Raw genomic sequence first — 13,086 nt, forward strand, 5'->3', positions numbered from 1 at the left:
ATCCACGGCTTGTTTTTTGTACTAAGTGAAAGTTTGTGAAAGGCGGTGATTGGTGAAAGTCAGTGATTGGTCAAATGTTTGAACCCTCTTCAGAGACTGCCCCCGCTGATTGGTCGTGGAATACGAAGGCGATTGGTCCCCGCGTCCAGCTTCATCCCATGTGACGAAAACAAGCTAATATAAACACAACAGAGAAGGCCGCCATTGTAAGAACTCATGAGGTTAACTTTCTATTTCATCTTGCCAGTTTTGGCAACTGTATGTCGGGGCTACACCCTGAAGAACTCGGTCTCCTGGATGGTCTCCGCCAGCGATGTGGTGGGAGACGCCGACCTGTCGGAGGAGGTCGCCCCGGCTTTGCTAGTGAATGGTGGCGGTTTATGGAAGCAGGCGTATCCCTCCCAGAACGTCCTCCGGGACAGCAGCATGGAGAGTCCTGAGGAGCAAATGGAGGCTGAGGTCGACTCTACCACCGTCCAGCGTCGTTCTCGCCTTTTCTCTTACAAGCGGGAGAAGAATGCAAAGGCAGGTGGTGGAAACGGCCCTCCCCCGCACCAGGAGACCGCCAGGACTGCTCGGTATATCGTCCATAGCAGCGATTGGGGATGCCTGGCCACCATTTCTACTCAAGACAAGGTGGGAATGGTGCAGCTTTACCTGGTTGGATATCATATTCAATACTACATCACAAAAGAAGTGATGTACAGTGGTACTTTGACGTACATGTTTAATTCGTTACGTGACATAGTTCGTATTTGCTTCGTTCATGCATGAATAAAGACACCAACAGACCCGCCAACAAAAACATACTTATAAATAACCAATTGTATAAAAACAATGCAATATAATCTTGTCAATTGGCGCATTATGTCGAATTCAACAGCGTGGAAGTATGACAAAACGGGTGTTGCAACATGCAATCTTTAACAAACAAACGCTAATAAATCGGCGGAACTTTCCTTCTCTAACCGGTCTACTCTCATCGAAGCCACTATCGCTAGCTCAGTATTGCCAAGTCTGGCTAAATTCACAAACAACCAGCTCTCTGAAAATAAGCCCATCCAAAAAGCGACGAGCTCTCTGAAAGGTAGCCCAACTGGCAACCCACCACATTGCGAAGGACAGACCGCTTGTTAAAGGGTCAAAGAGGAGGCGTCTCAATTTCTCTGTCCAAAGCATTTATAAAAGAAGAATCCTACTCCGCGGAAATTCACTTATGGTCGGGTCTGGAACCAATTAAGTGTAATGAATGAGGCTTTACCATAATTGTATTTTGATACAATTGATGACCATACTGGTCTGCTATTGATGTAGAGTCTGAATAGGATTGGGCCAAGTAGTGAGCCTTGTGAGACTTCAGCAGAGCAAGTAGGACGACTGTCAAATTCCTGTTTGTGCAGATAGGTTTCTACTTGCTAGATATGATCATTATTTGAATTTTAAAATATTAAACCAAGATTAGTGTTTGACAGGCTACATCAGTGGCTATTTTTAGCTAATTATTTTTGTCTTGTCTTGGGGTTAGCCTCATTGAACAGAAAGGCTTATTACTTACTGCACTCATGTTTTGCTTTATCGTGGAGAGCTGGGAGATAATCGGGAGGTTCACACAGACTGAGAAGCAAGCCCAAATATGCAACTACAGATTCAAATTCAAGCCCAAAAAAACGCAACCCACGTCTCACTAGATTTGTAAGCGTCTTTACAAAAAAAGAAGGCAGCTCGCACTTCCGTATTTGTCCTCGGCCACTTACAAAGGACAGAGGTCACACAAGCCCTCCAAATAACTGTCTTCGGCAATGCCTGCCGGTAACTTGTGGCTTGTAACCCAAATTTCATCTCACAATTTAAAACAAAAAATCAGCCAAGAGACTGCCGGTACCGCTGTACATGCCTTTGACAGTTTCTTAAAAGGAAACGATTACCCGTGGGAAATGATGTAAATAGTCTGTTCCAGGGTCAAACTGTCACCTTCATAAACATTTATGAGCTGTACAGACAATGCTGTAACATTCTATATATACTTTACTCTTTTCCTGTTGTTACACTGAATTATTTTTATGCTCTTACTAATTTTTGAAATTGATAATGAGACCTGTTTATTTGTGTGTGTGTGTTCAGATCAAAGGTGTCCCTTTTGGGAACATTTTCTCTGTCAGTGATGGACCAGTGGACAACAGCACCGGAGTCATCTACTTTTATATGACCCCCAAGGATATCACAGTGGTAGACTTGAAAGAGAACCCCTTTGCTTCCATCACATTTTCAGAGGCAGAGGGGCCTTTCTGCAGGCAAGTGTAAAATAACACACAGAACTGTTGATGTCTTGGATCCTATTAGATTGCCTTTTTTGTTTGTCCTCCAATTATAACATTCCCTTATGTGTCTCAAGACAAATGGTGTATGATCCAGAAGATCCCAGGTGTGCCCGACTCACGCTGACAGGCAAGATGGTGGAGGTAGCTCCAGAGGAGCTCGCCTTTGCCAAGGAGGCAATGTTCTCCAGGTAGGAGAGGGAATGTTTGCTGGCTGGGAATCAAAACAACACTTGCAGCGTCTTAATATAGCGCTCTGTTTTTGTTTTACAGGCATCCCGAGATGGCAAAGTGGCCTGCGGGACACAAGTGGTTCTTCATGAAGCTGGAGCTGATTCAAGTCTGGCTGCAGGACTGGCTCGGAGGCACACAGCTCATTCCGCTGGAGGAATATTTCAAAGCTTTACCCTTCTGAGGATACCGCTTCCTCAGCATCATCGCATCAGTCAGCCTAAAACATCATAGATGTGTCTAGTGGATTCCAAGTGAAGCTATGAATAAGTGGTTTTAATTGATTACTGATTTAATGCGGTGTGTAAGGCAAGCAAACTAGCTAACTGAATGGTATGCGACATCACCGTTTGCGTAAAAAGTGCACCGATCTGATGTACCGCTTGCCATAGTAGGGTCACAGCTGGGCTGGAGCCTATCCCAGCTGAGAGGTGGGGTACCCTCTGAACATGCAAAGTCCACACAGAGGAGATCCGACTCAGTCTCCTGACTGTGAGGCAGAAGTGCCAACCACTATACAGACGTGCTGCCGGAAAGTGAGTCATGTAATGTATTGCGAGTGTATGTTCACCTTCAATTCTGTGTGGGTTTTTTTTCTTAATTCTTCTTAATTAAAGAAGGCTTGCATATTCTTGTTTTGAACACACTTAACACCAGTGGCGGGTAGTGCATTTGATACCTGGGCCTTCAGTGGGCTGGCCAGAATTTTTTTTTGCCAGACACGGTGAGAGCCAGTATCAAAAACCAAAACAATAATAATCATATTAAATATGCACCATTGCAGGGTTTCAAACTAGGGTCACCTGTGGAGAGCAACACAGCCATTAGCAATGCGCCTTACGGGCATCTACAGTGAGAGGGACTCCAACTCTTTAGAGCAGTGGTTCTTAACCTGGGTTCGATCGAACCCTAGGGGTTCGGCAGAGCCTCCGCCACGGAGGTTAAGACACACCGGACCCATCGTGTCAATACGTGATGACACGCCCCGCTTAGCCATCACTGGCTGCAGATAATCACATTACATTGCGTGCCTTAGCCAATCAGTGCTGCGAAGAATTTAGCGCACTCATGGTGTGTTCCATTTGTACTTGGAAGTCGGAATTTCCGAGTTCCTAGCTGGAACACCCGACTGAAACGCCCCCCGAAGTCGGAATGTTCAACTTGGAAGTCAGAGCATCCACACCACCTCTGAGTTAACAATCAATGATGGCTGCCTCGTGTGTAAACGGTAAATAATCAATAAACAATTTATAAAAAATATTGCTATAGTGTGAAGTTTTTCTGACTTGGCATCTGGAACGCTTTTAACTCGGAGATCACGTCACTCTCACTCCGACTTCCCAGTTCCAAGTACAAATGAAACGCACCATCAAGTAGTCAACGTGCGACTGATGTGGTAGCACGTCGTGTGATTTCCTTCTTAATATTTGAATCCATACTAACTGTTGAGCAAAAAAAGAAAGTGGTCAGACAAACATGTACAGCATGGATTCACATGTATCACGGACCGTGATGGGAGTCAGCGTCCTGTCTCTTTCATTTTGTGCACCAGTAAACAAACATATAGCTATGTCTTGAATTTTTAAAAAAATATATATTTTATTTTTCACTAAAGAAGGGTTCGCTACCTCCAACAAGGTTAAGAACCACTGCTTTAGAGGGATAGTTCGAATTTTTTGACATGAGGTTGTCTGACATCATTATCAGCAGAGTAGTGCATCAACAGTGACTTTCAGGTCAGTTTTTGGTGTTGAAGAAAGTAGTTCCGGCCAGTTGGTGGGCACACCAAAGTAAAATGGTTTGCTTCTCAAAACAATATGTGTTCAAAAGAGTAACACATTTGCATCACAAAACCGCTTGACATGAATAAGTCAGGTTGTTTTGGCAAATAACCACCATGCTATTGAACAATATGGATTTATAAGAAGAGAGTACTGGCAAGTTTTTCAATGCAATTTAGCAATGGTGACCAGTGTTTCACTCCATTTAGTGACATAGTTTGTTTTCACCAAAGCTCAGAATCTGTTCTGGCACAATTTGAGGGGAAGCCTCAAAGCTTCAAGAGGCTTTACCCGCCCATCCATTGTCCACTCCAATCCGAGGCTGGTAAGCAAACTGCAGGGGGTCCAGCTGAGTGCCCACCAGGGGTCGCAGGTGCTGCAGGATAATCCTCTCCATGGTCTTCATCAGGTGAGAGGTCAAGGCAACAGGCCTGAAGTGGTTAGGCTCCTTGGGACACGGTGTCTTTGGTATCGGGACCACACAGGAGGTCTTCCACAGGGCCAGGACTTTCTCCAGGCTCAGGCTGAGGTTGAACAAGTGCCTGAGAACTCCACAGAGCTGGTCAGCACAGTCTTTGAGGATTCTAGGGCTGATGCCGTCTGGTCCCAGGGCCTTCCTTGCCTTGATCTTCAGCTGACTCCTCACCTGATCATCAGTTATGGAGAGGGGGGTAGAGGATGGCTGGGATAGGGATGTGGGGGTGAAGAGTGGTGAGTTGGTAGGGGAGGGAGGGGGGGCAGACTCAAATCAGTTGAAAAACAGATTGAGTTCATCTGCCCAGATCTTGTCCCCACTGGCTTGGTCTCTCCCCATTCCTTTACCATGGCCTGTGATGGTCTGCAGGCCTCTCCAGACTTCCCTGGCATTATTCTCCTCCAGCCGCTTCTCCAGTTTCCTCCTGTAGCAGTCCTTCCCCTTCCTGATCTTATGCCGGAGTTCCCTCTGGACTCTGCACAGCTCCTCCTTGTCCCCCGAGTTGAAGACCCTCTTCTTCTTATTCAGCAGGGCCTTAATCTCAGAGGTCACCCAGGGTTTGTTGTTGGGAAAACACGGCACCAACTTGGAGGGCACAGTGTTCTCCACACAGAAGTTTATATAGCTGTGATATAGTCTGTGATGCAGTGTGTCATGCTGTCAACGTCATTGCCATGGGGACTACAGAGCGCTTCCCAGTCTGTTGTCTGGAAGCAGTCTCTGAGCCTAGCACTGCTCTCCTCAGACCACTGCTTCACAGGCCTCTTCACAGGCCTATTCTATTCACTACTGGAGTATAGTCTGTGACGAGATGGACGAGGTTGTGATCAGAACGACCCAGCGGGGGGAGGGGGGATGAGGTGTATGCATCCTTGATGTTTGCATACAGGATGATTGTCATGATTGTTTTTTTGTGGTAGGTTTTGTGCTACATCTGTTCAGTCTCCTGAGCAGAGCCTATGTTTTCTTGTGTAATGGCACCCCCTTGTGGACGTATTAAGCAATGGTCCCTATTGTACATACGGGTCATTTTCTCTTTTTTCTCAACATTACGTTAACGTGACTCGTCAGTTGTCTATTCCTATCGCTGCTCTCATTGACTTTTTCTCAGTGAATACTTCCACTCCTGCCCTTCATGTTCGGTTTCCAGTTACACTACCCTGTCTTTCCTTGTTCCTACAGCTAAAGCAACGTCTGTAAGTGCAGTTTGTGTTTTTTCATATTAAGTAGTCTTGTGCAATGGTAGCTGGTGTACCCCTAGTAGGCTAAGCCAGCTTTCCCTTTGGTATCTTTGCCTATGGAGCTTTAACTTTATTCTTGTTGTTAATTCTACATGCGGCCAACCTTTGTGATTCAAGATTCAAGAGAGTTTTATTGTTCTGTTCTTATTTAAGTTCTGTATTGTATTACAGTTTCACAAAATCCTATAAAGGCTAAAGAAGAAAGACCTGCCTCTTTCATCTCCTTTCGGGAACTGTTTAACTGGTTGGCTAGCAAGGCCTGCACAGTGAAAAGACGGCTACTCAGCTAACGGTGAAGAAGACAGCCCTCCAACTACACCGCCAAGAAGAGCTAAGTGGCTAACCCCCTTATACCCACGTCATATTGACCCTTTGACTACCGATTTATTAAGGCAACATGGAAAGAACTAACACATCTAAAAATGAAGATGGGCAATCTACGAGCTCACATGCATCCCGTTCATCAAGCGGCTCAACAAAAGCTAATCTTGCCGTCGCCATAGCAAAAGCAAAAGCCGAAGCGGCACAGGCTAGAGTAGCTCATTCAAAAAAGGAAATTGAACTGAAAGTTGAGCAGGCTCGCATCCAAGCTACTCTTGATGCACTTAAAGAAGAGAAAGAAATGGACGCAGCCCTAGCAGAGGCAAACACATTGCAAGCAGGGTTAATGGACGTGGCATCAGATTTTGAAAAATTAGAAATATGCAGCGAAGCCAACAGTCAAGTTCTTTCAAACAGACAATATCAACGCACTGCCGCCTATGTGTCAGAGCAATCCAGCTTACACTCAGTGCCACTCAGCATGTGTGAGCTACCATTTGTTATTGACAGAAATAAAGCTGTTGAATCAACAAAATGTAACCCGAAGAACGAGCAAGCTGCCACCTCTACCTGCAATGTGCCTCATTACACATCTCAGGCTCCCTCTCCACAGAAGAGTGGCCCATCATCTCCCATTCAGCAGTTAGTAGATGGAATCTCCTACAAACCCAGCTGCCGGAACACTGATCGGCAGCCACTGATCCACATCCAGCAGTCACCGCATGAGATGCTCCATGAAACTAGACAGAGCAAACCTGAAATCACAAACGATCTTGCCAGATATCTTGCCCGCAGTAGGCTGGTGACCTCGGGGCTCACAACATATGACGAGCAGCCACTAAACTACTGGGCCTGGAAAATCTCTTTCCGAAGTGCAATCATCGACTTGGACCTAACTGAGAGGGAAGAACTAAACCTGCTAAGTAAGTACCTCGGAAAGGAGTCAGCCGAGCAGGTGAAAAGAATAGCAGCAGTAAACGTCAGAAATCCACCCCTTGGACTGGTGATGGCATGGGAACGGCTTGATGAAACGTTCGGCTCACCTGAGGCCGTCGAGCACGCTCTCTTCAGTAAACTAGAAAGCTTCCCTAGAATTACCATGAAGGATCCACAGAAGCTACGGGATCTTGCAGATCTGCTGTCAGAGATGGAAGCCGCGAAACGAGACGGACATCTCCCAGGCCTATCTTACCTGGACACCTCAAGAGGAATTAATCCTATCGTGGAGAAACTCCCACACAACATACAAGAGAAGTGGATATCACTCGGTTCAAAGTACAAGCGTGAACATCAAGTCAGCTTCCCACCCTTTTCTGTGTTTGTAGACCTCATCCGTACGGAGGCAAAAACTCGTACAGACCCCAGCTTCAACTTCAGCCATTACTCTACTGGAGGAAAGAATGCATGGGAGAGATCTCCGAAAACATCCGTGCATGTTCACAAGACTCAAGCTTCCCCAGCAGTAGATGGAGAAGACAACGAAAGTGGTGACCCAAACAAATATTGCCCCATTCACAACAAACCTCATCCTTTGGCGAAATGTAGAGGCTTTAGAGAAAGGAGTTTGGAAGAACGTCAACAGCTTCTAAAGGAACACTCCATCTGCTTCCGATGCTGCTCCTCCACTCAGCACCTTGCCAGGAACTGCTCAGCCGACATAAGGTGCTCAGAATGTGAGAGCATAAACCATGTTGCAGCCCTCCACCCTGGACTCTCTGCCCGGAGGTCTAAAATGTCAACCCCGACTTCAGAGCACTGGGAGGAAGAAGACAAAGTGGATGTACAGGATCACATTTCTAGGCAAGACATCACTTCAGCTTGCACTCAGGTGTGTGGCGAAGGACTCAGCGCGAGAGCATGTGCCAAAATATGCCTTGTCAACGTTTACCCAACTGGACACAGAGAGAAGTCCAGGAAAATGTATGCAGTACTCGACGAACAGAGCAACCGCTCCCTCGTACGCTCTCAGTTTTTTGACCTCTTCAAGGTTTCAGGGTGCTCCTACCCATACACACTAAAAACGTGCGCTGGGCTTAAAGAGACTGCGGGGAGGAGAGCCAAAGGTTACATGGTGGAGTCAATAGATCAAAGTTTGAGCATTCCCCTGCCAACGCTTCTCGAGTGCAACCAACTCCCCAACAACCGCTCTGAGATACCTACTCCAGATGCAGCCTACCACCACACCCACCTGAAGCGGATCGCCAACAAAATACCTCCACTTGATCCGAATGCCAACATACTCCTCTTGCTAGGCAGAGATATATTGAGGGTGCACAAAGTCCGCGACCAGATCAGCGGTCTAGGCAATGCTCCATTCGCCCAAAGGCTGGACCTAGGCTGGGTCATCATTGGTGATGTATGTCTCCGCGGTGCCCACAGACCATCTCAGGTGAGCAGCTACAAGACATGCATCCTAGAGAATGGTCGCACAAGCCATCTGCAGCCATGCACTAACCATATCAGGGTCAAGGAGAAGTTCAGTCACTCATCTACACCGCAATACCGACCCGCACCCACCTCCACACTGTTCAGCAGAAACAGCTTGGGGCAGAACGTCTTTGCACAAACAGCCAATGACCATCACCTCGCACCATCATTAGAAGACATCAGATTCCTCCAGATCATGGACAGTGAGTTCCATCAAGATAGCTCCAACAGCTGGGTGGGGCCCTTACCTTTCCGTTCTCCAAGACCACGGCTGCCTGACAATAGGAAACAAGCACAAGACCGCCTGCTCTCACTCAGACGCACCCTGGAAAAACGTCCTCAGATGAAGGCTCACTTTCTAGAGTTCATGGAGAACCTGTTCAGGAGAGAACATGCGGAGGCCGCACCGCCCCTACGAGACGGACAAGAGCGCTGGTATCTACCGCTCTTTGGAGTATACCATCCCAAAAAGCCTGACAGGATCCGTGTAGTCTTCGACTCAAGTGCACCATGTGAAGGGGTGTCACTCAACGACGTCCTGCTCAAAGGCCCCGACCTTAACAACAGTCTGCTGGGCGTACTCATAAGGTTCAGGAAAGAGCAGGTAGCCATCACTGCAGACATCGAGCACATGTTCCACTGCTTCATTGTGAGGGAAGACCACAGGGACTTTCTCCGCTTCCTATGGTTCAGGAACAATGACCTTAACTCCGACATTGTGGACTACAGAATGAGGGTCCACCTTTTTGGCAACAGCCCGTCCCCGGCCGTGGCTGTGTACGGCCTACGGAGAGCTGCCAAAAAAGCAGAAGCGGACTATGGCAGTGATGCAAGAGAACTGATCGACCGCGAGTTCTACGTGGATGATGCACTCAAGTCCTTCAACACTGAAGAAGAAGCTGTTAGTGTTCTCCGGCGAGCTCAGGAGATGCTTGCGGCCTCCAACCTCAGACTGCACAAAATTGCATCAAATCGCCCTGCTGTCATAGATGCATTCCCCCCAGAGGACCGCAGCAAGGATGTCGGAGACTTGGACCTCTTTGTCGATGACCTACCCGTCCAACGTAGCCTGGGTTTGTCGTGGAATATGTGCACAGACTCCTTCACCTTCCAGATTGCAGAGAGCCAGAAGCCATTTACTCGCAGAGGGGTGTTGTCCACAGTGAACAGTCTCTATGATCCCCTAGGCTTCCTCGCACCTGTCACTGTTCGAGGAAGACTGATACTGAGAGCCCTCACCACTCAAGCAGAAGATTGGGACTCGCCACTTCCAAGAGACATGGAGACTGAGTGGACCAGCTGGAGAGAGTCTCTCCACGACCTAACAAAATTACAGATACCACGCTGCTACACACCCTTCTCCACAGCAGGGGCCCAAACAAGAGAACTCTGTGTCTTTGCAGACGCATCAGTGAAAGCAATAGCAGCTGTAGCCTACATTAGGGTGACAAACAAAGATGAACAAACTGCGGTTGGCTTCGTGTTCGGCAAGACAAAGCTGGCTCCACAGCCCGATCTTACTATTCCCAGGCTCGAACTGTGTGCCGCTGTACTCGCAGTAGAGATAGCCGAGATGATAGTCGCAGAGATGGACGAGACATTTGACGACATAACATACTATACTGATAGCAAAGTTGTACTAGGGTACATCCACAACCAATCAAGGAGGTTCTATGTCTATGTCCACAATAGAGTCCAGCGAATCCTCCAGTCACCATGCTCTGGCCAGTGGAAGTATGTTCACACTGACCTCAACCCAGCCGATATTGGATCGAGATCTGTGACTCCAGCTGTCCTGAACAGCACGATATGGTTCACAGGACCCACTTTTCTACAAAATACTCCAGCGCACTCATCTGAACTACAACAGACTTTTGACCTAATCGATCCCGCGTCCGACTCGGAGATACGTCCCCAAGTGACCACAAGTCTCACCTGTGCCACTGGAAATGCGATCAACCCGCTACGCTTTGAACGCTTCTCTGAGTTCAACAACCTTGTCACCGCAGTAGCACACTTGATCCATGTGGCTCGGTCTTTCTCCCACTCCATCCAAGGCAAGTGCCAGGGCTGGCACTTCTGTCGCCCAACGGAGGAAGAGTTGTCTAGGGCGAAGGTGTGCATCTTGAAGAGTGTCCAGAATAACTGCTATGAAGAAGAGCTCGAGTGTGTGTATTCGGGACTTAACATCCCATCGTCCAGCAATCTAAAGAAGCTTCACCCTGTGATAGACTCAAACGGACTTTTGAGGGTCGGAGGCCGTATACGGCAGTCAGGCCTGAGCACTGACGAGACTCAACCCATCATCATCCCTGGGCGCAATCACCTGGCAACCCTGCTGGTGCGCCACTATCACAAAGTTGTGAAACATCAAGGAAGACACTTCACCGAAGGAGCTGTCCGAGCTGCTGGATTTTGGCTAGTCGGGGGAAGACGCTGCATCACCAGCATACTTTTCAAGTGTGTCATCTGTAGAAGGTTACGAGGAAACACAGAACTTCAACAAATGGCGAACTTACCAGCTGAACGTCTGCAGGTAGCACCTCCCTTCACCTATGTCGGCGTTGACATCTTCGGACCATGGGACGTCATCTCACGACGCACAAGAGGGGGACTTTCCAACTCCAAAAGATGGGCTGTAATGTTTTCATGCATGTCTTCAAGGGCAGTACATATTGAAGTGATCGAGGCCATGAGTTCCAGCAGCTTCATCAACGCCTTGCGGAGGTTCTTCGCTGTTAGGGGCCCCGTCAAACAAATACGGTCTGACCGTGGGACCAATTTCGTCGGTGCCTCTCGAGAACTGAATATGGACAAACCAATTCAGAGCGCCGATGCAGTAGAGAAATTCCTCAGCACCCAGAGCTGCTCCTGGGTCTTCAATACTCCCCACGCGTCTCACACGGGTGGCGCATGGGAGCGCATGATTGGCATCGCCCGCCGCATTCTAGACTTCATGCTGCTTGAACAGAAGAAATCTCAGCTTACCCATGAAGTCCTCACCACCCTCATGGCGGAGGTCATGGCAGTCATGAATGCAAGACCCCTCATCCCAGTGTCATCAGATCCCGAATATCCCCTCATCCTCACACCAGCAATGCTTTTGACCCAAAAAACAGGCTCCACTCCTCCTCCCCCTTGCAATCTTGAGGAAGCAGATCTTTTCAAAGAAGAGTGGAAGCAAGTGCAGAGCCTGGCCGACACCTTTTGGAACAGGTGGAAGTGCGAATACCTCAAAACGTTGCAGCTTCGCAACAAATGGCAAGACAAAAGGCCTAATATTCATGAAGGTGATGTCATCCTCCTGAAGGACAATCAGGCAAAGAGGAACGAATGGCCTGTGGGCATTGTCACTAAGACTTTTCCAGGAGAAGATGGATTGGTCCGGAAAGTCGAGGTAGCGGTCGTCAAAGATGGAATCAGAAAGACTTTCTTTCGACCTGTCGTCAACCTGGTGCTGCTTCTTTCCACAAAGACTGTTTAGTGTGGGATCTCTAAAGACCCCATGCGGGGAGTGTTCAGTCTCCTGAGCAGAGCCTATGTTTTCTTGTGTAATGGCACCCCCTTGTGGACGTATTAAGCAATGGTCCCTATTGTACATACGGGTCATTTTCTCTTTTTTCTCAACATTACGTTAACGTGACTCGTCAGTTGTCTATTCCTATCGCTGCTCTCATTGACTTTTTCTCAGTGAATACTTCCACTCCTGCCCTTCATGTTCGGTTTCCAGTTACACTACCCTGTCTTTCCTTGTTCCTACAGCTAAAGCAACGTCTGTAAGTGCAGTTTGTGTTTTTTCATATTAAGTAGTCTTGTGCAATGGTAGCTGGTGTACCCCTAGTAGGCTAAGCCAGCTTTCCCTTTGGTATCTTTGCCTATGGAGCTTTAACTTTATTCTTGTTGTTAATTCTACATGCGGCCAACCTTTGTGATTCAAGATTCAAGAGAGTTTTATTGTTCTGTTCTTATTTAAGTTCTGTATTGTATTACAGTTTCACAAAATCCTATAAAGGCTAAAGAAGAAAGACCTGCCTCTTTCATCTCCTTTCGGGAACTGTTTAACTGGTTGGCTAGCAAGGCCTGCACAACATCAAAAAGCCACTAGATGGCAATTTTGATTTTACATTGTTTATGAGTCACAAAAGTTGCACTTAGTTACACTTTAGTATATACGGTAATGCATAAGAGCTTGATGCTAACTCAAAAATATACACTTTCGTCGCTGTTCTTTATGCATTCATGATTTAAAACAAAATAAAAATCTAGAAACACCAAGTTCATTCAGTGAAATAAGG

The 13,086-nt window shown here is 47.4% G+C and overlaps 2 protein-coding genes across 3 annotated transcripts; both read left to right on the forward strand.

The window, feature by feature from the left end:
- The first annotated feature begins 165 nt into the window (after positions 1 to 165).
- creg2 (cellular repressor of E1A-stimulated genes 2) lies at positions 166 to 3,175 on the forward strand. The gene is made up of 4 exons (XM_054787200.1): positions 166 to 636; positions 2,122 to 2,291; positions 2,393 to 2,506; positions 2,589 to 3,175. The coding sequence occupies exons 1-4, from the start codon at positions 217 to 219 to the stop codon at positions 2,728 to 2,730; spliced, it is 846 nt and encodes a 281-aa protein (XP_054643175.1). The 5' UTR covers positions 166 to 216; the 3' UTR covers positions 2,731 to 3,175.
- A 1,910-nt stretch (positions 3,176 to 5,085) lies between these two features.
- LOC129187303 (uncharacterized) lies at positions 5,086 to 12,882 on the forward strand. Of its 2 annotated transcripts, XR_008572381.1 has the most exons (3): positions 5,086 to 5,998; positions 6,215 to 12,567; positions 12,784 to 12,882. XR_008572381.1 is itself a non-coding variant. In XM_054786368.1 (2 exons), exon 2 carries the CDS (start codon positions 6,441 to 6,443, stop codon positions 12,273 to 12,275), a length of 5,835 nt encoding a protein of 1,944 aa, XP_054642343.1. In that variant the 5' UTR covers positions 5,086 to 5,998; positions 6,215 to 6,440; the 3' UTR covers positions 12,276 to 12,772. The 2 variants fall into 2 exon arrangements, 1 of the variants encoding a protein (XP_054642343.1); XM_054786368.1 differs by lacking the exon at positions 12,784 to 12,882 and having other exon boundaries at positions 6,215 to 12,772.
- Positions 12,883 to 13,086: the final 204 nt, after the last annotated feature.

Source organism: Dunckerocampus dactyliophorus, chromosome 9 (genome assembly GCF_027744805.1).
Source record: "Dunckerocampus dactyliophorus isolate RoL2022-P2 chromosome 9, RoL_Ddac_1.1, whole genome shotgun sequence".
Taxonomy (NCBI): Eukaryota; Metazoa; Chordata; class Actinopteri; order Syngnathiformes; family Syngnathidae; genus Dunckerocampus; species Dunckerocampus dactyliophorus.

What these genes read in the sequence shown, in the direction of transcription:
- creg2 (XM_054787200.1), top strand. Translation starts at nt 217, where the DNA reads ATGAGGTTAACTTTCTATTTCATCTTGCCAGTTTTGGCAACTGTATGT. An exon ending in GCAGAGGGGCCTTTCTGCAG is followed by an intron (nt 2,292 to 2,392) that starts GCAAGTGTAAAA and finishes ATGTGTCTCAAG; the next exon opens with ACAAATGGTGTATGATCCAG. An exon ending in AAGGAGGCAATGTTCTCCAG is followed by an intron (nt 2,507 to 2,588) that starts GTAGGAGAGGGA and finishes TTTGTTTTACAG; the next exon opens with GCATCCCGAGATGGCAAAGT.
- LOC129187303 (XM_054786368.1), top strand. Translation starts at nt 6,441, where the DNA reads ATGGAAAGAACTAACACATCTAAAAATGAAGATGGGCAATCTACGAGC.